Source organism: Cherax quadricarinatus, chromosome 10 (genome assembly GCF_038502225.1).
Source record: "Cherax quadricarinatus isolate ZL_2023a chromosome 10, ASM3850222v1, whole genome shotgun sequence".
NCBI classification, from domain to species: domain Eukaryota; kingdom Metazoa; phylum Arthropoda; class Malacostraca; order Decapoda; family Parastacidae; genus Cherax; species Cherax quadricarinatus.
This window is the reverse complement of record NC_091301.1, coordinates 2,387,240-2,412,794: the sequence shown is the minus strand read 5'-3', so window position 1 is coordinate 2,412,794 and position 25,555 is coordinate 2,387,240. Positions and strand designations below refer to the sequence as shown.

The window sequence follows — 25,555 nt, the reverse complement described above, 5'->3', positions numbered from 1 at the left end:
GTTATCTTCATTGTAGAATAATAAGAAAATATTATAACCTTTATATTATAATAATAAGGTAAAAGGACCCCAATGGAAATAAGTCACTCTGTCTGACATTTTTGGGTTATCCTAGGTTCCCTACACATATGCTGCTTTGTATGATAATTCTATGTAACTGTATTTGTGTATACCTGAATAAACTTACTTACTTACTTACTTAGAAGAAGAAAGATAAATATAATTATGGCAGCCTGTACCCCCCTAATGCCTGCCATTTTCACTCTTCGCTCTTTTACTCATATACAATAACATTTATTTCTCTTTTCCAGTCCCTAGTACACTTAGTATCTGCTTTAGCAATCACCACTGAATTACTAGTAAAATTTCCTCTTCAAAACCCTCTTCACTGCTCACTTTTCCCTTAACTTCACAAACCCCTTACAGTTAACCCCTTATTACACACTCCCCTTCCCACCTCACTTCACAGTCTGGCTTCACCAATTAACTTCTAACTCCTTTCCATTCTGGTAGACCAGAAAGGTTTAATCAATGGTTTTATCCTTCCAAATCCCCCTCAATTCCATTTATCGGGGGTTGTGTCGTGTTGTTGTCTCCTGACCTGTTCTGCTGACTCAGCCATTTTTAAAACACTGAGGGGAGTAACACCACCTACAACCTGACTTTCCTTGAGCTTATAGATATATTTGGCTTTTTCTGCTATGATTCTCTCACTATACACTAGTCAGCTGAATATAGGTCAGCTACTAAAACATTAACCTTGACTATTTAACTATTCACTTCCTTCCCACGACTGGCACTGAGGGATAACCGTCCCATAACCTTGGAGTTTTGTACTGTTGATTTGACGATGTCTCCTGTGTTTCTCTCTCGTTAGCACTGGTACAGGTGATATGATGGTGGTACAGATATGATGCTACTGTCAACAGATGAACGTCAGTAAAGATGAGAATTTCACTTCGCTAGTTGTACGTCTGGCAGTAGCTGCTGTTTGGATGCCGGTCAGCCATGTTTAAATTTAAGGCTCAATTCTTTCCCTCGTTTGGCACTGAAGAAAAAAGTCCTACAGACCTATCATTTCCTTGGAGATTTAGTTGATCAGATTTTCTGCCATGTTGTCTTCCCGTTGAACACTGGTGCAGTTGATATGGAGGTCAGTTATTTCATTGTAGTGGAAAACGTCTCATGTCTGGTTCACGTCTGGCAGCAGGTCTGGTACTTGAATGCCGGTCCCTCTTTTGTCATATTTAGTCCATTTCGTTGTCGTCACCGTCAGTTTTTATGTCACTATAGGTTACTTGCATGTTGTTGCAGCAGTACTTGCAAATTTCGCCATCAATGGAGTTCGGATAGGCCCAGGGGACGGCAAGATATAGGAGCAGCCTTGTTGCTGCTTGCTGCGGCTGCGGCAGCTGCTACTCTATATAGTAGTATGTCACTGATGTCAGCTATAGTCTGTATACCTTGTATATGTACTTGTAGAAATTATTAAATTATTATTAATCCAAGATATCCCTATCCGGGCTCAGGTACGGGTACCTAGCTCCTGGAGTCGGAACCTGAACCCGGGTTGTGCAAGAAAGGTATAAAATACTGACAATATGAAAGTTAAGACACATGTGCAACATCTGGATATCTTTATTGTAGTAGACGTTTCGCCATCCAGTGGCTTTATCAATACAGATTCTAGGACATAATAGGAAGACAGTAGAACTATATACAAAAGATGAGGTAATCAGTCCCTCGGCCTTGGAGTTAGTGTTCACAGCATCGTGGTGGAGGAGAGTCTGGAGCAAAGGCAAGAAGACTGGCGCTTTTTATAGGCGTCAGTGAATGGGACGGGCAGCAGACGAGGGCAGTCACTGGTAGGCGGGATTCCCCAGTGGAAGTAGGTCCTTCCCAAAGAGATGGGTTAGTTGCAGCAGCCGTGAAGAAGGTCTTGTAGATGTCCTCTGAACCAAGATTCCATGATGTTGCAGTGTCTGACAAGTTGTGCAAGAAAGGTATAAAATACCTTTTTATAGGCGTCAGTGAATGGGACGGGCAGCAGACGAGGGCAGTCACTGGTAGGCGGGATTCCCCAGTGGAAGTAGGTCCTTCCCAAAGAGATGGGTTAGTTGCAGCAGCCGTGAAGAAGGTCTTGTAGATGTCCTCTGAACCAAGATTCCATGATGTTGCAGTGTCTGACAAGTTGTGCAAGAAAGGTATAAAATACCGACAATATGAAAGTTAAGACACATGTGCAACATCTGGATATCTTTATTGTAGTAGACGTTTCGCCATCCAGTGGCTTTATCAATACAGATTCTAGGACATAATAGGAAGACAGTAGAACTATATACAAAAGATGAGGTAATCAGTCCCTCGGCCTTGGAGTTAGTGTTCACAGCATCGTGGTGGAGGAGAGTCTGGAGCAAAGGCAAGAAGACTGGCGCTTTTTATAGGCGTCAGTGAATGGGACGGGCAGCAGACGAGGGCAGTCACTGGTAGGCGGGATTCCCCAGTGGAAGTAGGTCCTTCCCAAAGAGATGGGTTAGTTGCAGCAGCCGTGAAGAAGGTCTTGTAGATGTCCTCTGAACCAAGATTCCATGATGTTGCAGTGTCTTTGGGAAGGACCTACTTCCACTGGGGAATCCCGCCTACCAGTGACTGCCCTCGTCTGCTGCCCGTCCCATTCACTGACGCCTATAAAAAGCGCCAGTCTTCTTGCCTTTGCTCCAGACTCTCCTCCACCACGATGCTGTGAACACTAACTCCAAGGCCGAGGGACTGATTACCTCATCTTTTGTATATAGTTCTACTGTCTTCCTATTATGTCCTAGAATCTGTATTGATAAAGCCACTGGATGGCGAAACGTCTACTACAATAAAGATATCCAGATGTTGCACATGTGTCTTAACTTTCATATTGTCGGTATTTTATACCTTTCTTGCACAACTTGTCAGACACTGCAACATCATGGAATCTTGGTTCAGAGGACATCTACAAGACCTTCTTCACGGCTGCTGCAACTAACCCATCTCTTTGGGAAGGACCTACTTCCACTGGGGAATCCCGCCTACCAGTGACTGCCCTCGTCTGCTGCCCGTCCCATTCACTGACGCCTATAAAAAGCGCCAGTCTTCTTGCCTTTGCTCCAGACTCTCCTCCACCACGATGCTGTGAACACTAACTCCAAGGCCGAGGGACTGATTACCTCATCTTTTGTATATAGTTCTACTGTCTTCCTATTATGTCCTAGAATCTGTATTGATAAAGCCACTGGATGGCGAAACGTCTACTACAATAAAGATATCCAGATGTTGCACATGTGTCTTAACTTTCATATTGTCGGTATTTTATACCTTTCTTGCACAACTTGTCAGACACTGCAACATCATGGAATCTTGGTTCAGAGGACATCTACAAGACCTTCTTCACGGCTGCTGCAACTAACCCATCTCTTTGGGAAGGACCTACTTCCACTGGGGAATCCCGCCTACCAGTGACTGCCCTCGTCTGCTGCCCGTCCCATTCACTGACGCCTATAAAAAGCGCCAGTCTTCTTGCCTTTGCTCCAGACTCTCCTCCACCACGATGCTGTGAACACTAACTCCAAGGCCGAGGGACTGATTACCTCATCTTTTGTATATAGTTCTACTGTCTTCCTATTATGTCCTAGAATCTGTATTGATAAAGCCACTGGATGGCGAAACGTCTACTACAATAAAGATATCCAGATGTTGCACATGTGTCTTAACTTTCATACTGAACCCGGGTGTTGAGAAGTGAACCCGGGGTATGTTTCTTTAGATACAGATACACAAAAGGTACAATTATCATACATAGTAACATATGTGTAAATTAGCTAGGATAATCCTCCGAAAAAAGCCTGACAAAGTGACTTAATGCCATTGTGGGGATTGTCGGTATTTGTACCCATAAATCGGGTCCTGTACCCGATATCCGGTACTAGGGCCCACGTGGATCCGTGATTATTATGATTTGTGATGATTATTATTATTTACGGCTGACTAAAGATACCTAATGAATGAACCTACAGATAGGGAGGAGACTGCTTTCGTGTATAATTATCATTCGTGTACCTGTTATTGTAAGCTGATCTTTATTCCTGTTGTATCTTTTATTGTAAGTAATTTTCACAAAGTTGAGTTACATAGCTCTAAACCTCCATAATCTGACACCCAATCAAAACCTATTGGAAAGTAACTGCCTTTATTACACAGCATCACAAGCCAGCACTATCCTAAACAATGATAAAAGTCTATCAGTACTTAACTACAACATCAGGTCCTTAAGCAAACACTATGATGACCTCCTGGCACTCCTTGAATCACTAAAGACACTCTTCTGCATTATTCTTACTGAGACCTGGCTTAAGCAGGACACAATAGATATCTACCCTCTACCAGGATACACAGCAATTCACAACTGCAGACCAAACCAAGTTGGGGGTGGTATTGCAATCTATTACTCTAACCAATTATCTTGTATTAGCACCACTTGCTTTAGTGATGAATATGGGGAATACATTTTTGCCAATTTTACTGTAAAAAACCTTAAGACACCTATAACAATCGGTGCCATTTACCGGATACCTCACACAAACATCCCAAATTTCAGTGAGAAATTAAAGTCACTAATAACAAACAGACAAATGAATAAGCACCACCTTCTCTTAGCTGGAGACTTCAACATCAACCTTGGCTTACTAGATGATCAGCCTGTAACTGATTTCATCAACAATATGAACAACACACTTCTCATACCAACAATAACTAAACCAACCAGGCTCACTAAGACAAATGCAACCATAATAGACCACATGTGGACCAATATACTAGCCCCCCTTAAATCAGGGATAATCACAGATAGCACTACAGACCACTACCCTACCTTCCTCCTGACAAACATTAGTAAACCACCACTTGAATACAACAGTCTCATTTAGACTCCATGATGAGGCCTCAATAAGGAAGTTCACAGCTGACCTAGAGACTGTTGACTGGCCTACAGAATTCTCCAAGGCCAATGGTATTGATGTCTGGACAGACACTTTTCTTAACAAATTACTTAGACTATACAACAAACATTGTCCTATAAAAACGAAACAGATCACAAACAAACGGCTTGGTTGCCCATGGCTAACCAGCACCATTCTGAAATCCATTGACAAGAAACTCCAATATGAAAAGCAATATAGACAGGGCTTAATTCACCAAGATATTCTTAAACACTATTCATCAGTTCTCACCAAAGTAATAAAAAAAGCCAAACAACTATACTACTCCAGTAGACTCACAGACACTAGAGGAGATATAAAAAAAAGACCTGGAAAACACTCTCTCAGATTCTAAGGACCCACAAACTGAAAAAAAACAAGAATATTGTCCTAACTAAACCTAATGAAACACCACTGCATCCCAATGACACAGCTAACAAGATAAACAAACGACTTCTCCTCAACCATAGGATCTAATCTTGCCAACAAAATCCCATGTACCAATGCCCATGCCGGGGACTACCTGGAGTTTACCTGGAGAGAGTTCCAGGGGTCAACGCCCCCGCGGCCCGGTCTGAGACCAGGCCTCCTGGTGGATCAGAGCCTGATCAACCAGGCTGTTGCTGCTGGCTGCACGCAAACCAACATACGAGCCACAGCCCGGCTGATCCGGAACTGACTTTAGGTGCTTGTCCAGTGCCAGCTTGAAGACTGCCAGGGGTCTGTTGGTAATCCCCCTTATGTGTGCTGGGAGGCAGTTGAACAGTCTCGGGCCCCTGACACTTATTGTATGGTCTCTTAACGTGCTAGTGACACCCCTGCTTTTCATTGGGGGGATGGTGCATCGTCTGCCAAGTCTTTTGCTTTCGTAGTGGGTGATTTTCGTGTGCAAGTTCGGTACTAGTCCCTCTAGGATTTTCCAGGTGTATATAATCATGTATCTCTCCCTCCTGCGTTCCAGGGAATACAGGTTTAGGAACCTCAAGCGCTCCCAATAATTGAGGTGTTTTATCTCCGTTATGCGCGCCGTGAAAGTTCTCTGTACATTTTCTAGGTCGGCAATTTCACCTGCCTTGAAAGGTGCTGTTAGTGTGCAGCAATATTCCAGCCTAGATAGAACAAGTGACCTGAAGAGTGTCATCATGGGCTTGGCCTCCCTAGTTTTGAAGGTTCTCATTATCCATCCTGTCATTTTTCTAGCAGATGCGATTGATACAATGTTATGGTCCTTGAAGGTGAGATCCTCCGACATGATCACTCCCAGGTCTTTGACGTTGGTGTTTCGCTCTATTTTGTGGCCAGAATTTGTTTTGTACTCTGATGAAGATTTAATTTCCTCATGTTTACCATATCTGAGTAATTGAAATTTCTCATCGTTGAACTTCATATTGTTTTCTGCAGCCCACTGAAAGATTTGGTTGATGTCTGCCTGGAGCTTTGCAGTGTCTGCAATGGAAGACACTGTCATGCAGATTCGGGTGTCATCTGCAAAGGAAGACACGGTGCTGTGGCTGACATCCTTGTCTATGTCGGATATAAGGATGAGGAACAAGATGAGAGCGAGTACTGTGCCTTGTGGAACAGAGCTTTTCACCGTAGCTGCCTCGGACTTTACTCTGTTGACGACTACTCTCTGTGTTCTGTTAGTGAGGAAATTATAGATCCATCGACCGACTTTTCCTGTTATTCCTTTAGCACGCATTTTGTGCGCTATTACGCCATGGTCACACTTGTCGAAGGCTTTTGCAAAGTCTGTATATATTACATCTGCATTCTTTTTGTCTTCTAGTGCATTTAGGACCTTGTCGTAGTGGTCCAATAGTTGAGACAGACAGGAGCGACCTGTTCTAAACCCATGTTGCCCTGGGTTGTGTAACTGATGGGTTTCTAGATGCGTGGTGATCTTGCTTCTTAGGACCCTTTCAAAGATTTTTATGATATGGGATGTTAGTGCTATTGGTCTGTAGTTCTTTGCTGTTGCTTTACTGCCCCCTTTGTGGAGTGGGGCTATGTCTGTTGTTTTTAGTAACTGTGGGACGACCCCCGTGTCCATGCTCCCTCTCCATAGGATGGAAAAGGCTCGTGATAGGGGCTTCTTGCAGTTCTTGATGAACACAGAGTTCCATGAGTCTGGCCCTGGGGCAGAGTGCATGGGCATGTCATTTATCGCCTGTTCGAAGTCATTTGGCGTCAGGATAACATCGGATAGGCTTGTGTTAACCTAGATGGGAATTTCCCAAATTCCTTCTATCTTGCACAACTGAGCCCACGAAAGTCACCGAGATTATAAAGTCACTTAAAAATAACTCAGGGAATCTGTCTCATGTCCCACCATTACTGTACAAGCGAGCGGCCCATGTCCTTTCGCATGCTATTTCATTACTTTTTAACAAGTCACTAGAAACTAGCACCTTCCCGAAACTACTCAAGATGGCAAGGGTTACACCAATACATAAAGGTGGTGACCCTACAGACTTAAACAACTATAGGCCAATATCAAACTTACCATTGCTATCCAAAATCTTTGAGAAACTCGTGCACAGGAGACTATATTCATTTATAACGACACAAAACATACTCAACCCCTGCCAATTTGGATTCAGGAAAAATAAAAGCACCAATGATGCAATCATAAAAATGCTAGATCTGCTTTACACAGCATTGGAAAATAAGGAATATCCACTAGGAATTTTTATTGACCTAAGAAAAGCTTTTGACACAGTAGACTACGACATCCTACTCCACAAACTTGACCATTACGGTATAAGAGGCCATGCGCTTGCTTATTTCAAATCTTACCTTACTAATAGGTATCAGTATATCACCATTAAAGACACAGCATCAACAACACGGCCACTTGATACTGGAGTTCCGCAGGGAAGTGTCCTTGGTCCCCTGCTCTTCCTCATATACATCAATGATCTTCCAAACGTATCCCAACACCTGAAACCCATTCTCTTTGCTGACGACACGACTTATGTCATCTCTCACCCTAATCTTGCCACCCTCAACACCATTGTTAACGAGGAGCTGATCAAAATATCGACTTGGATGATAGCCAATAAACTTACGCTTAACACTGACAAAACCTACTATATTATGTTTTGTAGCAGAGCAGATGCACAAATTAACATTAAGATCGACAACACTCTAATTACCAGACATAATGAGGGCAAATTCCTAGGCCTATACCTTGACAACAACCTGAATTTCAGCACCCATATCCAGCACATAACCAAAAAAGTATCCAAAACGGTTGGGATCCTCTCCAAGATACGATACTATGTGCTGCAAAATGCCCTTCTCACACTATACCACTCACTTATTTATCCATACCTCACCTATGCTATTTGTGCTTGGGGATCAACTGCAGCAACACATCTAAAGCCAATAATAACCCAACAAAAAGCTGCAGTAAGAATAATCACTAAATCCCATCCCTGGCAATACACCCCCCCCCACTCTTCATAGATCTAAACTTACTCCCTGTTCAGTACATCCACACTTACTACTGTGCAATCTACATCTACAGGACCTTAAACTCCAATATCAACCTTGACCTGAAACGCTTTCTTGATAGTTGTGACAGAACCCACAGGCATAACACCAGACACAAACATCTCTACGACATTCCCCGTGTCCGACTAAACCTTTACAAAAATTCAATGTATGTCAAAGGCCCTAAAATCTGGAACACCCTACCTGAGAACTCTAGAACTGCAGACACATTCATCACCTTCACCCCGTCAACTAACTACACGAATACCACCTGGTGGTTCACACTTACACTCACCCATTTGACCATAAAGAGAAATATTAATCTCAATCTTAAAATAATGAATCCTGTGATACTCCAATACTGAAACTATGTACTGTGCCAAAACAAAAGCATTCACATTGCTAAACTCACAAAGTAGTATTTAGTCACTTAGCCATAATACCAACTTACCTCATAATTTGTAATATTTTAAAATTAAGATTTAAACTAAGTCTGCCCGATATGCCTAGCCATGCTAGGTGTTCTAGTGGTACACTCTGTAATACCTAGCCATGCTAGGTTTTCTAGTGGTACACTCTGTAATGCCTAGCCATGCTAGGTGTTCTAGTGGTACACTCTGTAATCATTATTTTACTACATGTAAACCACACAATAACCAAATTCTGTAAGCACAGCATTGTAATCCTTATAGAGAATAAACTTTGAATTGAATTGAATAGCTGTTTTAAGTTTTAAGGTTTAATAATAAGATGTCAAAAGGACCCAAGTGGAAATAAGTCACTTTGTTTTTTTCTGGGGTTTATCCTAAGTAATTTATACTTTGTATGATAATTGTACTTGTGTGTACCTGTTTACCTGGAGTTTACCTGGAGAGAGTTCCGGGGATCAACGCCCCCGCGGCCCGGTCTGTGACCAGGCCTCCTGGTGGATCAGAGCCTGATCAACCAGGCTGTTGCTGCTGGCTGCACGCAAACCAACATACGAGCCACAGCCCGGCTGATCCGGAACTGACTTTAGGTGCTTGTCCAGTGCCAGCTTGAAGACTGCCAGGGGTCTGTTGGTAATCCCCCTTATATGTGCTGGGAGGCAGTTGAACAGTCTCGGGCCCCTGACACTTATTGTATGGTCTCTTAACGTGCTAGTGACACCCCTGCTTTTCATTGGGGGGATGGTGCACCTGTGTCTGAATAAACAAACTAACTTACTTATGTACTTACTCTCTTATTTTCTGGCTTGCTCACTTTCTTACTCTCTTACTTTCTTAATTACTACGTATTAGGGCAATAAATGCATTCCCTTGAGATGTTTATTAGTTTTTAATATATATTCATTATCTTCTATTTTTCGTTGTTTTCCAATAGACTGATAATTAATTTTCAGAGTGAACTCTATTATAATTTAGTATTTTTCATATTTTTTTTATATTGTCATAATTCTTGTGATCTGTTCATTTTATCTTTATCATCTTTTATTCATTATTTTATATAATTTGTTTTATATGTCATTTTTATATAATTTCTTATCTGCCACATTTGATTTTTATATTAATATAATATTATTAATAATATAACAAAAGGACCCAAATCGAAATAAGTCACTCTGACTTTTTTCATTTTAGATTTAGATTTTTTATTTTGGGTTATCCCAGGTTCTCTACACATATGCTGCCATGTGTGATAATCTATGTGACTGTATTTGTGTATACTTTGATAAATTTACTTAATTTTACTTACACTTTCTTACCCACTTACTTACTCAGCCAGACAGGTGGTTGTGGCAGGTGGCAACAGATGGCACCACCTCACACATCAACAAACCTCATCTGTTTCCCCCAGTTTGTAAATATTCCATTCGAATATAAATATATTGTTTGTCCACCTTTTGAAATTGAGATATAAAACTTATTTGTAGATCATATTAAACATGGATTTTTTTTTAGGACGCATGATAGCATCATCTGATTGTCTTGACGTGTCTTTTATAATTCAGGTTTTTCATTCAGATGTTACACAAATTTTTTTCTTCACAGGTGGAGGCGAGAGCCGAGGAGACTTCAGGAAATTTTGACAAGTCTGGGGGACAGTTATATAGGCCTACTGCTGCTGTATGTGGTTGTTTGGGTGAGTCTTTAACATAGGTAATCCTACGGGTTTAGCGCTCCCCCTTGATTATAATTATTTAACAGGAAAAAATGAGCACTGCTGCTGCAGGCCCATGCTAGGCAGGTCTAAGTCACACACTCAAGTAGGAAGGAGCACTGCGGCAGGCCTACTGGCCCAAGCTGGTCAGGTTCAACTCATACTCACCATATATTGTCATCCAATTTAACCAAACTTGCTGCAGTGGTGCTTCATTATGTTTTTTAAACCTTATATGCTTTTCTTACCTTCACTTATTTATATATATATATAGTATATATATAGTATATATATATATAAGATAAGAGATAAGATTTCGTTCGGATTTTTAACCCCGGAGGGTTAGCCACCCAGGATAACCCAAGAAAGTCAGTGCGTCATCGAGGACTGTCTAACTTATTTCCATTGGGGTCCTTAATCTTGTCCCCCAGGATGCGACCCACACCAGTCGACTAACACCCAGGTACCTATTTGCTGCTAGGTGAACAGGACAACAGGTGTAAGGAAACGTGTCGAAATGTTTCCACCCGCCGGGAATCGAACCCGGGCCCTCCGTGTGTGAAGCGGGAGCTTTAGCCACCAGGCCACCGGGCCACTATATATATAATATATATATATATATATATATATATATATATATATATATATATATATATATATATAATATATATATATATTATATATATATATAAAATATATATATATATATATATATATATATATATATATTTATATATATATACATTATATATATTATATTATATTATATATATATATATATATATATATATCTATATATATATATATATATATATATATATATATTATATATATATATATATATATATATATATATATATATATATATATATATATATATATACATTATATATATTATATTATATATACATATATATATATATATATATATATATATATATATATATATATATATATATATATATATATATATATATATATATATATATATATAATTTATTTATTTAGTTAGTCTGGGAGTACGCAGATCCTCCCAGACTGCCCTACCATCTTTCCTATCCTCTTCCATAGCATCAAACGAGTTAATAAAACAAATTCTTCCTAACAACCTCAGTGACTCAGCAGGAATACAGGACCCTAGCTATGCCAGTGCCATCACTGAATAGGAGACTCTTGCTGCTCCAGCACCTAGTTCACCACTAGCCTATGAACAGTCAAGTTTGGATGGCCCTATTGCTGAAAAGGTACTTGCCAACATGCTTAGGGCTGTAATATTAGACAGGTAGACTGCCCGTCTCCAAGCTGTGAGTGCACCTCACTCTGAGGCAGTGGCGGCTCTATGATGCCAGTAATGCTTATACTATCATACCACATCAAATTTTTATTTTTTAACATTTTCTATCTCGTTTCAACAAAAAAGTAAAAAATTTGCTTATAAATACAGTGGTACCTCGAATTTCAAACAGCTCCCAATTCGAACAATTATGTAAGTGTATTTTTGTAAGTGCTTTCGTAAGTGTATTTTTGGGGGTCTGAAACGGACTACGTAATCTAATTTACATTTTCCCTTTTGGGAACAAATTTGTTCGGTAATGACACTCAAAAAGCCTTCTGGAACGAATTATGGCCGAAATTCAAGGTACCACTGTATATATATATATATATATATATATATATATATATATATATATATATATATATATATATATATATATATATATATATATATATATATATATATATACATACAGTAGTACCTTGAATTTCGATATATATGTATGTATATGCAAAAGAAGAAAATTAAAAGTGAATACAGGAAAGAGTAAGGTTATGAGGATAACAAAAAAGATTAGGTGATGAAAGATTGGATATCAGATTGGAGGGAGAGAGTATGGAGGAGGTGAATGTATTCAGATATTTGGGAGTGGACGTGTCAGCGGATGGGTCTATGAAAGATGAGGTGAATCATAGAATTGATGAGGGGAAAAGGGTGAGTGGTGCACTTAGGAGTCTGTGGAGACAAAGAACTTTGTCCTTGGAGGCAAAGAGGGGAATGTATGAGAGTATAGTTTTACCAACGCTCTTATATGGGTGTGAAGCATGGGTGATGAATGTTGCAGTGAGGAGAAGACTGGAGGCAGTGGAGATGTCATGTCTGAGGGCAATGTGTGGTGTGAATATAATGCAGAGAATTCGTAGTTTGGAAGTTTGGAGGAGGTGCGGGATTACCAAAACTGTTGTCCAGAGGGCTGAGGAAGGGTTGTTGAGGTGGTTTGGACATGTAGAGAGACTGGAGCGAAACAGAGTGACTTCAAGAGTGTATCAGTCTGTAGTGGAAGGAAGGCGGGGTAGGGGTCGGCCTAGGAAAGGTTGGAGAGAGGGGGTAAAGGAGGTTTTGTGTGCGAGGGGCTTGGACTTTCAGCAGGCATGCGTGAGCGTGTTTGATAGGAGTGAATGGAGACAAATGGTTTTTAATACTTGACGTGCTGTTGGAGTGTGAGCAAAGTAACATTTATGAAGGGGTTCAGGGAAACCGGCAGGCCAGACTTGAGTCCTGGAGATGGGAAGTACAGTGCCTGCACTCTGAAGGAGGGGTGTTAATGTTGCAGTTTAAAAACTGTAGTGTAAAGCACCCTTCTGGCAAGACAGTGACGGAGTGAATGATGGTGAAAGTTTTTCTTTTTTGGGCCACCCTGCCTTGGTGGGAATCGGCCAGTGTGATAATAAAAAATATTATTTTATTTTTATATTTTATTATTATTGCCTTATTTTTTTCAAATGCTTGAAGAGAAAAAATTTCTTTGCACAAAATTTCCTAGAATGGTGGATTGGGAAAAAGGACAAAGTTTGTTGGTTACAGAATTGTCAGTTACTGTTACCATCACAGAAAAGCAATTTTGTCCTCATCTACCCATTCCCAGTTGCTTGCTTCTTCCTCATTAGTCAATTAAATTGAGGATTTACTGTACACTTGAGTTAAGAGCTTGGTTGTGTCATACACACAGAAGATATGGGTAATGTTATCAGTATCTAAATGCAGGAAAGTAACATTAATGTAATGCATCATTGCACGGTCAAACTCCCAGATTAGAAAATTTTCTAATTTGCAAACTTCCTAATTTGTGAACATCCTAATTTGCAAGTGTTCTAATTTGTGAGTATCCTAGTTAATGAGATTGCTATTAACAAGCTTCCTAATTTGTGAACTTCATAATTTGTGATCTTCCTAATTTGTGAACCTTTATTATCTAACAGTTTTACTGATGAGCAACCCTGGAATAGATTTGATTATTCATGGTTTTCTTCAGAATGCCCATTTTTGTAGTGCTTGGGGTAAGACTCTTTAATTGAAAATTAACCATAAAATTTCATTCAAAATGTACTCACTGGTTTTCCCTGTCCAGATATAAGTGATATTTGAAGAGGTAAGTCCTGACACACACAATAAGCCTAAATTTGAAACCAAATTTATTCTTATGTAATTCTATGTTCTCAGAGTAGATTCAAGGGATCTCTAAGAATGTAACCACCACGAATATGGGGATTATACACAAATAACCTGCACATAGGAGAAAGGACCTCTGTGCAGGGTTATTTGTGTATTGTTCCAGTCATGGTATTGTGCCTTTTTGTTCTTTATGGGGGAATTGACTGCATGGTATATAGTTTTATCACAGTTAAGTTAAACAATCATTTTAAAATACAGTACTACATGTACAAAGAAACCTGGCCACAGACTGGGCTTATAGTGTAGAAAAACCCTTAAAACCAGTCACAGGTATGTCACATTATATTAGTACAGTATTATATTCAGTACCACATATTTTATTATTGAAGGAAAGTACATGCATATTCTTATTGTTCTGTAATAAGTTTTTTATGCTGTATGCTCAAACAAATGTACACTTTCAGGAGATTCATGCGACCCAACGCTGCAAAAATGGGAGATCCTATGTATCGAATAATTTTATGTCATGGGCCCAATAAACATGAAATTTTGGTCTGGGGAGCCATGACTCTTGGAGAACTGACACACAAGGTCAGCATTTTTGCTCTTTTTAAATGTGCTGTCTAACTTCTTGAATTTAATAATATTCTTTCTTAAGTGATTCTGAATACTGTTTTGACTACATGCCTCTTTTTTGCATAGAATATCCACAGGATATAATATAGTCGACTAAAATGCCAGAAGCAAGGGGCTAGTAACCTCTTCTCTTGTATAAATTACTAAATTTAAAAAGAATAACTTTCGTCTTTTTTTTAGGTCACCATTCCTTGGTGGGATACAGCCAGTTCATTGAAAAGAAAATAATAGATGGGTTGTTCTCAGCCGCCCATAGAAACAGTAGCCTGGGGAAAGTAAATGTGTGTTACCCTCCCCCTTAGTGACAGTTGTTTTTCCTCATAATTCACACTCCATTGTATTGCTGCTTGATGCTCTGCATGGACTAATTTCTCCACATTCACTTAAAATATTGCAAAGGATAGGTATAAATAAGAAATACACAAAGTTCTACACTATATGTGAAAATAATGTCAAACAATTTGCAGCATTCCCAACAGAGGCCTAACAATAAAAATAGTTCAACAGAAATTGCTGAAGAACTGTGAAAAGAAATGATGGGCTTAAAGCTCATATAGGTATTGTGCTAATCTAGGAACTTACCAGAGATTCACACAAGCCTGAAATTAGTTATAAATTTTGTATTGTAATTTCTTCCTATATTGCATATTTCCAATATACTATACACATATAGTTCCACTTCATAGCAGGCGTGGCTGTTTTTGCTGTATTTTTGGCATTTGTATATGGTATGTGATCAAGTAACTTTCAAATTTCACTACATATTAAGCATCCTGCTTGATGTAATAATATTGTGCATGATATTAAGTTTTCTCTTCAATATTGCAGATAGAAGAGGTTACTCACATTCCTCATTGTAATCAGAAAATCATCTTCAAAGGAAGGAACTTAACAGAATACAATGTAGCTCTAGCTACATATGGTATATCTTCTGGGGCTAAAATAATGGTTCTAGGCAAAAGGTTTGACCCAGAGGATGATGCCAACTATCAAGCTGTTGTCCAGGTGAGACACTACTTCAGGACTTCCCAACCCAGGGGTTGCGATCCCATCTAGGAGGGTTACAATAACTTTGTAGAAGTTTCACCTGACCTTTCTACTATTTGTGCCCTATTTTCAGTATGCTCTGTATAGGATTGATAAAATTCCAAGTGGACAAAATGTTCCCTTAATAATATATCCTAAGCGTTGCCCGTGTGTTTGTACTGCCACTAAAGGTTGGGAGCCACTGGTTTATCTTGTATATTTTGTTAGTTTCATAGTCACATAAAAAATATATAATAAATTATACAGTACTGTATTTGTATTTAACCCTTTGAGGGTCAACAGGCCCTCTCCGAAACTCGTTCTGAGGGTCGGCCAAATTTAAAAAAAAAAAAATTGTTTTTTCTTATGAAAAAATAGTTTTTTTTCTAAACATTATAGGCTAAACAAAAAAATTTTACCATCAATACTTACCGAGATATGGAGGAGTGAAGTTTGCCAAAATTGAACAACATCTGGTAACATTGCCGACTGCCGTCACCCAGTATTTTTCTATTTACTTTTTTATGTACTATTTTCAATTATTTTTCAATTTTTCTTTTTCTGAGTAACTTTTATGGCCTCTGAGACCAACATGATCAGTATTTTGTAAGTTATTTCTTTTTCAATACTACACAATAAGGGCGTAAACACTGTTGTCATTATTTTGTTTATAGAAAATATTTACACAAACAAATGATATGAAATGTTGCTTATTACTATTTTTCTATACATGTATTTTATATACATGTATACAGTCACAGGGAATGTTTCTAGAAGTTCTGCAGCCTGTGGAACTCTTTGAAACATGGGGTCATGCACAGTGGAGTTTTACACTCCTCACACATAAAACGAGTGTCTCTGCGTTGTTGTGGGCATTTTTTTGTATGTGCACAGACGTAACACCTCTTCTGAGCCTTTTTCTTGAAAGCAGTAGCAGGCAGTTTTACCAGGAAGTGATCACCATGCTTCAGACGAGCAGGTAGTTGTTGATAATTTGGTGGGCGGTCGATTGCAGGTGCTGTTCCTTGGTACTTGAATACTATTTGTCTGATGACAGACAAACAGAATTCGCTGTACTGTGGTTTGTTTCTGGTCCTCATCTTATACATATTATAAGCATTGAGCATGGAAATGTCCAGAAGATGGAAAAACAGTTTGATGTACCACTTATAACTCTTGCGAACACAATCAGCAAACCCAATCTGCATGTCACATTTGTCCACTGAATGCATGTTGAAGGTGTAATCAATCACAGCTGCAGGTTTTAGAATGGGTTCATTGCTCTCTATGCTGCCTGCCACTGTCTGCCATTTCATTAGGGTGAACTGATGACAACAGTGTGACATCTCGTTTGTCATGCCACTGAAATGCCATGATGTCATTGGCAGCAAACGCCTGCACCTCACCTCTATGAGTGCCAGCGTCAAACCTGGGCATATGTTTCCGATTTGCACGCACTGTGCCACACACATCTGTCATGTTCACTCGCAAAAAATCACTGAGTGAGGGGCTTGTGTACCAGTTATCTGTATATAATATATGCCCCTTACCAAGGTATGGTTCTATCATTGTTCTAACCACATCACCTGAGATGCCCAATAACTTCCTGGTATTTTGCAATGTATAACTTCCAGTGTACACAATAATATCCAATACCAGACCACTGTAACAATCACAAAGCACAAACAACTTTATACCAAAGCGTTTCCTCTTGCTTGGTATGTACTGCTTGAAAGAGAGTCTTCCTTTGAACAGAATCAAAGACTTGTCAATTACAAGCTTCCTGAGGGGATAAAAATGCGTACTGAATTTCTCTTTCAGATACACAAACACATTCCTAATCTTATATAACTTGTCAGTTCTGTCAGGCCTGGTTTTGTCTGAGAAGTGAAGCATACGTAACATTAGCACAAATCGATTCACTGGCATTATATCACTGAAACCTGGGGTTGCAATCAGGCGGTCTGTTGACCAGTATGATTTCACTTTGTGCTTAAACACATGTGGCATAAGCATTATTGTGGCAAAGAAAAGATACATCTCAGCCACAGTTGCCTCCTTCCACTGGTGTAGACGTGATTTTGGTGAAAGTAATGTGTTTGCCATGGTGTACTCATAGTATGTGTTGCTTTCCATGACAATACTTTCCATCAGTGGTTCGTCAAAGAATAACTCAAAACATTCCAGTTCAGTGGCATTGTTCCCAAGTGTACAAGATGGCCGTATTCCACTTTGGCTGTCATCAAACTGGTGGGCATTTGGAACAAAATTGACAGCTTCCTGCCAATCCCAGGTGCGGTCTGCTGGTGGGTACTGGACAATGACAGGTGGTTGTGGTTGTGGAGGTTGTGGTTGTGGAGGCTGGTGTGGTGGGTGGGTGGGGGATGGTGGCCTTTGTTGTAGATCAGCTGAGGCAGCGGCGTGGGTGGCAGCGTGGGTGGCAGCATGGCCCACTGCTGGTGCCTCACCGCCGGCACCACTACCACCACGCACATTTTCCATCCCAATTGCAACAGTATCATCGTCATTTTCACTCTCTGTTCCTGTTGTACAGCCACGGGATGTACTCCGAGATGCACTCCTTCCCCTTGGAATAGCATATGGCACACTACCAGAGCGCATATATCGTCGTATATACTGACACTTCACTGGGGAATATTGCACTTCACTATCACTACTGGAACTAGTTTGAAGAGCTTGTAGTTCATATTCACTATCACTATCATCACCCATGCTCTCATCTGAGTCTGGGATTTGGGAAAATAGAAGTTTCCTCTTGGATTCTGGTACAACTGAACGTGAACAAGACGGCCCAGCACCAGAGGTGGAAGGCTGAGGATCGTCTGGGTTTTCCTCACTATTACCGATATTATGGTCATTAGTTTCGGTCAAAACCTCACCAGAACCTTGAAACTCATCTTCACTGGCACTTCCATCTGTATTAGAACTGTCACTGGGGAACAAAAGTGTCCCAATTCGCCAAGGAGTGAGGAGCTTCTTACCGCGAGGCATGGTGGATATTGTTTACTAAGATGGCATTCCCACAATGCACCACTGGGTCCCAGATTTTTTTCTACCGCGCACACCGGCCACACAGACCCATTCTCTCACATGTAGGCCTACCAGCCTTTTCCCGCGAGATTTGACGGCGCTAGAATTTGTGCGTACTAGTACGTCAAAAACCCCTGCGCGTAAGACGTACTAGTACGTCCGAAACCCTCAAAGGGTTAAGAGTTACCAGCTGGATGAATACTCTTCCTGTGATACGAAACCCTCAAAGGGTTAAGAGTTACCAGCTGGATGAATACTCTTCCTGTGATACGAAACCCTCAAAGGGTTAAGAGTTACCAGCTGGATGAATACTCTTCCTGTGATATAAGAGATACATCCCCACCTTAAATTTAGTCTTCAGAGACATAATAACTTCAATAGTGATTTGGGATTCAAATGGCGAGTAGCTATATTTATGTGGCATAGATATTATATGATAATGTTGTTTTGAAAGTTAGCGATATTTGAGGTAATATTATTCAGTAACAATAAATAAACATCATATATGCATAAATATCAAGTACACGTATAGTACTGTATACCTAAATATTTATTTTTGAAATTTAAAGATTTTTGTTAAGAAATTAATTTATCTCTCTCCAGTAGTATACATATGAACAGAAGCTTCAGTGTAATTAAGTGCCCTGCTTATCTTAAAGCCTAATAGAAATCTTTGTCTTTAATCTGCTTATTTTAATACTATTTATAACATATTTTAGGTATAAACTTTTGTATGTGGCCATTTTGGACATAGCTTTTAAAGTTGCTGTATAAATATTGGTGCATTTTTTAGTGAGCTTTGTATCCTTTGTGAAACCCTTCACTCATTTTGTAGTTGCTTTAGCAATTCGCCTTAAATTCCTTCAACTTTTCATAATCATGTGCTGACAGTGTCATGTTGCTTTTCCTAAGCAGAGAGAGAAAAAAGGCTGCAGAGTTAAGATTCTGCCATATATATCAGTCATTACTCATATGATGTAGTGCTTCCATAAGTGATCTAGACATATTCTAATATATTTTCAGATTGACCATTCATGTACCAGAGTAGAAAGAACATTATTTGACATCATCCCTCAAGTTGATGGGATTTCTGGTGGATACCTTGAATCACGTTTGTGTGGAGAGACTCTGGGTAGACTGAGGAAACAGCTTCTAGCAGTTAATGAAGAGTTTATGCGCCTATTGGAGCAGCTTGATAGCATATCTTTTGAGGTCTGATATGTGTGTGTGCATATGTTTAGTATTTTCAGGAGATAAAATGAATAGGCATTGAATGCTTTTTTTTTGTTAAATTAAATTATGTTTATTGCCTTCTCTTACTTGTAATTCTTATGTTTTTTCCTCTTTATTTACTTCTGTTCTCCCACTTGCTTAAGCTTGCTGAGGTCATTGTCTGTGTTTCTTAGTACAAGTTAGTGGTGACTGGCTTTTATAGACGGTGTTTTCTCCAAATTTATTGAGGCTTATCAAAATAGCATCAGGATGCATTTAAAATTTATTGTAAATGAATGTTCTGTGTAAATAATTCATATTGTCTTATATTTGTCTTCAAATTAGTAATACACATTTTTTCCAAAGCTTAATTTTTCATATTATAGTCGGAATTATTTAAAAGACTTAGTGACTGGTAATGACCAGAAAGCAAAGGTGCTACTATAATAAACGATAATAAGATCAATTGAAAACTCAATTTAGGTCATTTTGTTTAATAAGGATGCAACTTATATACTAGTGATATTGTGAATTGATATGTGCCATGGGGATCTGGAGAGAATACTGTTTATTCCAGTCAAACCAGCATGTGGAATTTTTTAAATAATTATATATAGTTCAGTGCATGACAGTAGTTATACAAAGTTTGACGAGACATTTTGCATTTCTCGATTGGACCCTTATACTGCAAGGTGAGTTTTCAGCTTTGTTTAGTTGTTAGGCACATGTGACTTATGTCAAGGGCTTATTTCATCTGATTTCTTGAGTAAGAGAGACCTAAAAACTTCCATACTTCATTAAGACCAATAAAAAAAATGTGCTGCTTTTAGTATGTAGTGAATTTGCACCCCATTTGTAATTGCTGCAGACAACTGAGCACCTCTGCAAAAGCAGTGATTATGTGTGAGTGTGGTGAAAGTGTTGAATGATGATGAAAGCATTTTCTTTTTGGGGATTTTCTTTCTTTTTTGGGTCACCCTGCCTCGGTGGGAGACGGCCGACTTGTTGAAAAAAAAAAAAAAACTGAAGTGAACTCCTATACTGGTAATGGGTACAGTATACAGGATAGGGAGAACTCAGACTTATGAGTGCCTGAGTTACAAATAGCAAACACTTTAGAATGAAGTTCATAAAGAATAACATTTAAAAAATTTGTTAATTGCTTTAATTTTTATGGACACTGAACCACTGTTATGAAAATCCATACTTAGGAATGAGATACATTAGGAAAAATATTTTAAAACCATTGTAATATTTTACAAATGTTGATCTGCAGTTATGAATGTTTGAAACATGATCATACATTGCCCCTTTTTTTTTTTTTTTTTTTTTTTTTTCTCCAACACGTTGGCCCTCTCCCACCTAGGCAGGGTGACCCAAAAAGAAAGACAATCCCCAAAACGAAAATACTTTCATCATCATTCAACACTTTCACCTCACTCATACGTAATCACTGTTTTTGCAGAGGCGCCCAGATACAACAGTTTAGAAGCATATCTTCTTTCTTTCAACACACCGGCCGTATCCCACCGAGGCAGGGTGGCCCAAAAGTTAAAACGAAAGTTTCTCCTTTTACATTTAGTAATATATACAGGAGAAGGGGTTACTAGCTGCTTGCTCATGGCATTTTAGTCGCCTCCTACAACACACATGGCTTACAGAGGAAGAATTCTGCTCCACTTCCCCATGGAGGTAAGAGGAAATAAACAAGAACAAGAACTAGTAAGAAAATAGAGGAAAACCCAGAGGGGTGTGTATATATATACCTGTACATACATGTATGTGTAGTGTGACCTAAGTGGAAGTAGAAGTAGCAAGACGTACCTGAAATCTTGCATGTTTATGAGACAGAAAAATGGACACCAGCAATCCTACCATCATGTAAAACAATTGCAGGCTTTTGTTTTACACTCACTTGGCAGGACGGTAGTACCTCCCTGGGCAGTTGCTGTCTACCAACCTACTACCTAGATTTAGAAGCATATATAAAGATATAATCCTAGGTAGTAGGTTGGTAAACAGCAACTGCCCAGGGAGGTACTATTGTCCTGCCAAGTGAGTGTAAAACGAAAGCCTGTAATTGTTTTACATGATGGTAGGACGGCTGGTGTTTTTTGTCTGTCTCATAAACATGCAAGATTTCAGATATGTCTTGCTACTTCTACTTACACTTAGGTCACACTACACATACAAGTACGAGAATATATATATACACACCCCTCTGGGTTTTCTTCTATCTTCTTTCTAGTTCTTGTTCTTGTTTGTCGCGTGTTGTAAGAGGCGACTAAAACGCCGGGAGCAAGGGGCTAGTAACCCCTTCCCTGTATAAATTACTAAATTTAAAAAGAGAAACTTTAGTTTTTCTTTTTGGGCCACCTTGCCTTGGTGGGATACGGCTGGTTTGTTGAAAGAAGAATGAAGATATAATATAAAAAGTGACCATCAGGGCCCCAGTGATGGATCTCAGTGTGGCTCTGTACCATCCTATTACACATCCCTCCAAACTGCCAATATCCCAAACCCCTCCTTTAAAGTGCAGACATTGTACTTCCCATTTCCAGTACTCAAGTCCAGCTATATAAAAATAACCGGTTTCCCTGAATCCCTTCACTAAATATTACCCTGCTCACACTCCAACAGCTCGTCAGGTCCCAAAAACCATTCGTCTCCATTCACTCCTATCTAACACGCTCAGGCACTGTTATTTTATGTTAAATAAAAAAAATTGAGCAATAAACAACTTGTTCGTAAAATGAAACATCTTAGTTTGGGACACTATGAAGTACTGTATCAAGTTATTGATGAGATATATGGCAGTTCATGCTAGAAGACATACTAGAAGACATTGATAAAATTGTTAAATACCATCAGTCTATTGTGTTTTTGTTATGTTTTAGTTTTGGTGTAAATAGTAAATTTTTAGAAAAAATGTAAATACATTTTTAATTTATTTTATATACCATAGTTATAATAGGAGAAATTACAGTAAAGTAGGACTGCTGTATCTGCGGGGAATGCATTCCAAGGACCTGTTACAGATGCTGAAACCACAGATAGTAGCTAACCCTCTATGTAAGTCCTGTACATATCTATTTTTAAGTTTGATTGATAAATTACACACAATAAGTGGAGAATTATCACTTTTTCACTGATGGAAAGCACTTAACAGCTTATCTTAGGTCATTATTACTTTTGCACTTTGAGGTCATTATTAAGCAAAATTAAGGGTTATTTTCAGGCCACAGTAAACCATGGCTAGCTGAAACTGTGGATACTGGACCTGCGGATATGGGGGTCCTACTGTACTTTTTTTATGTATAAAAATGATAAACACTTGCTTTTCTTACAGAAGAATTTAATTTTATACATTATTAATCCCTAAACTGTGGTACACATGCACACATAACAATTTCTGTGTTTCTGGAGTTTATCTGGAGAGAGTTCCGGGGGTCAACGCCCCCGCGGCCCGGTCTGTGACCAGGCTTCCTGTGTGGGAAAGTTTTGAAAAAAAAAATAAAAATCTAATAGAATGAAAGAATATTTTTCGGAATCTAATAAAGTTAAAATGATTGGAATCTGATAAAAAATTAAAATGTTTATGGTGTGTTGAAGTAGGCGAAGAAATTATCACTCATTGGTAACAGCGGTGTAAATATACCAATGATATTTAAGTTTTACCTAGGTAGAAGGTTGGCAGACAGCAACCACCCAGGGAGGTACTACCGTCCTGCCAAGTGAGTGTAAAACGGAAGCCTGTAATTGCTTTACACGATGGTAGGATTGCTGGTGTCTTTTTTTTCTGTCTCATACACATGCAAGATTTCAGGTACATCTTGCTACTTCTACTTACACTTAGGTCACACTTCACATACATGTACAAGCATATATATACACACCCCTCTGGGTTTTCTTCTATTTTCTTTCTAGTTCTTGTTCTTGTTTATTTTCTCTTACCTCCATGGGGAAGTGGAACAGAATTCTTCCTTCGTAAGCCATGCGTGTTGTAAGAGGCGACTAAAATGCTGGGAGCAAGGGGCTAGTAACCCCTTCTGTATAAATTACTAAATTTAAAAAGGGAAACTTTCGTTTTTCTTTTTGGGCCACCCTGCCTTGGTGGGATACGGCCAGTTTGTTGAAAAAAAAAAATTAAGTTTTACAATTTATTGATACCAGGATATGATTTATTTCTGTTTTTTTAATTGCTTTTAATGTTTAACACTATGTACACTAATTTTTTATAGTAAAATATGTGTTTAACCCTTTGACTGTTTACGACGTATAAATACGTCTTACGAGCCAATGTTTCTGACGTATTTATACGCACAAATTCTAGCGGCTTCAAATCAAGCGGGAAAGGCCTGGTAGGCCTACATGAGAGAGAATGGGTCTCAGTGGTCGGTGTGTGCACCCTGTGAAAAAAAGTCTGGGACCCAGCGGTGCATTGTGGGAACGCCATCTTGTTAGTCCATTTTCACCATGCCTCTCGGTAAGAAGTTCCTCACTCCTCGGCGGATTGGAGGTCTTTTGTTCCCAAGTGATAGCTCTAACAGTGATGAAAATGTCAGTGACAGTGAATTCCAGGGTTTTGAAGTGAGTGTTACTGGAAAAAGTGCCCAGGATAACGTAATTAGTGATGAAAACCCAGATGACCCACAACCTTCCACCTTTGGTGCCGGGCCGGCTTGTTCACGTTCACGTTCGCCTGTACCAGGACGAAAGAGGAAACTATTTGGTCGTGTACAACACCCAGATGATAGCAGTGAATGTGATAGTGATAGTGATAGTGATTTCAAGGTCATTGAAAGCAGTTCTAGTGACAGTGAGGGTGAATATTCCCAAGTGAAGCGGCAGTATGTACGACGTAGCATGCGGTCTGGTAGTGTTTCATATGTTGTTTCAAGGGGAAGGAGAAACTCTGGGAGCACATCCCGTGGCCCTACACCACGACCTGATAGTGAAGATGACGATATTGTAACGATGGGTATGAATGATGTGAGTGAGGGAGCAGGCAGTGGTGGTGATAGTGAGGGTGGTACGGCCCATGTGGCACCATCAGCGGGCCATGCTACTACCCACGCTGCTGACTCTGCACAACAACCAGCCTCACCCGACCCCACACTCCCACAACCTGCACTCCCACAACCTGCACAACCACAACCTGCACAACCACAACCACGGTACAATATCCAGACCCCACCAGCAGACCGCATCTGGGATTGGCAGGATGGTGACGAGTTTGTTCCCAGTCCCCATGACTTTGATGAAACACAAAGTGGAATAAAGCCATCATGTCCACTTGGGAACAATGCCAGTGAACTGGACTGCTTTGAGTTATTCTTCAATGAACCCCTGATGGACATCATTGTCAGGGAAACAAACACATACTGTGATTACACCATGGCAAATACAATTCTCTCACCAAAATCACGACTACACAAGTGGAAGGAGACAACTGTGGCAGAGATGTACCTGTTTTTTGCCACAATAATGCTTATGCCACATGTGTATAAGCACACTGTCACCACATACTGGGCAACAGAAC

General features: G+C 39.6%; 1 protein-coding gene across 3 annotated transcripts in view; it reads left to right on the top strand.

Annotated features, from left to right (window-relative positions):
* Window positions 1–10,235: 10,235 nt before the first annotated feature.
* The window catches only part of LOC128687879 (BAG family molecular chaperone regulator 1), a 39,925-nt gene continuing 24,605 nt past the window's right edge, over window positions 10,236–25,555 (top strand). For 2 of the 3 annotated variants that reach the window (XM_053775443.2, XM_053775442.2), the window contains exons 1-5: window positions 10,236–10,340; window positions 10,532–10,622; window positions 14,553–14,679; window positions 15,553–15,729; window positions 19,825–20,013. In XM_053775443.2, the coding sequence (XP_053631418.1) occupies window positions 10,609–10,622; window positions 14,553–14,679; window positions 15,553–15,729; window positions 19,825–20,013 (507 nt within the window). In that variant the 5' untranslated portion in view covers window positions 10,236–10,340; window positions 10,532–10,608. The remainder of the gene's footprint in view (window positions 10,341–10,531; window positions 10,623–14,552; window positions 14,680–15,552; window positions 15,730–19,824; window positions 20,014–25,555) is intronic. The other variant, XM_070083493.1, reaches the window with a different exon arrangement.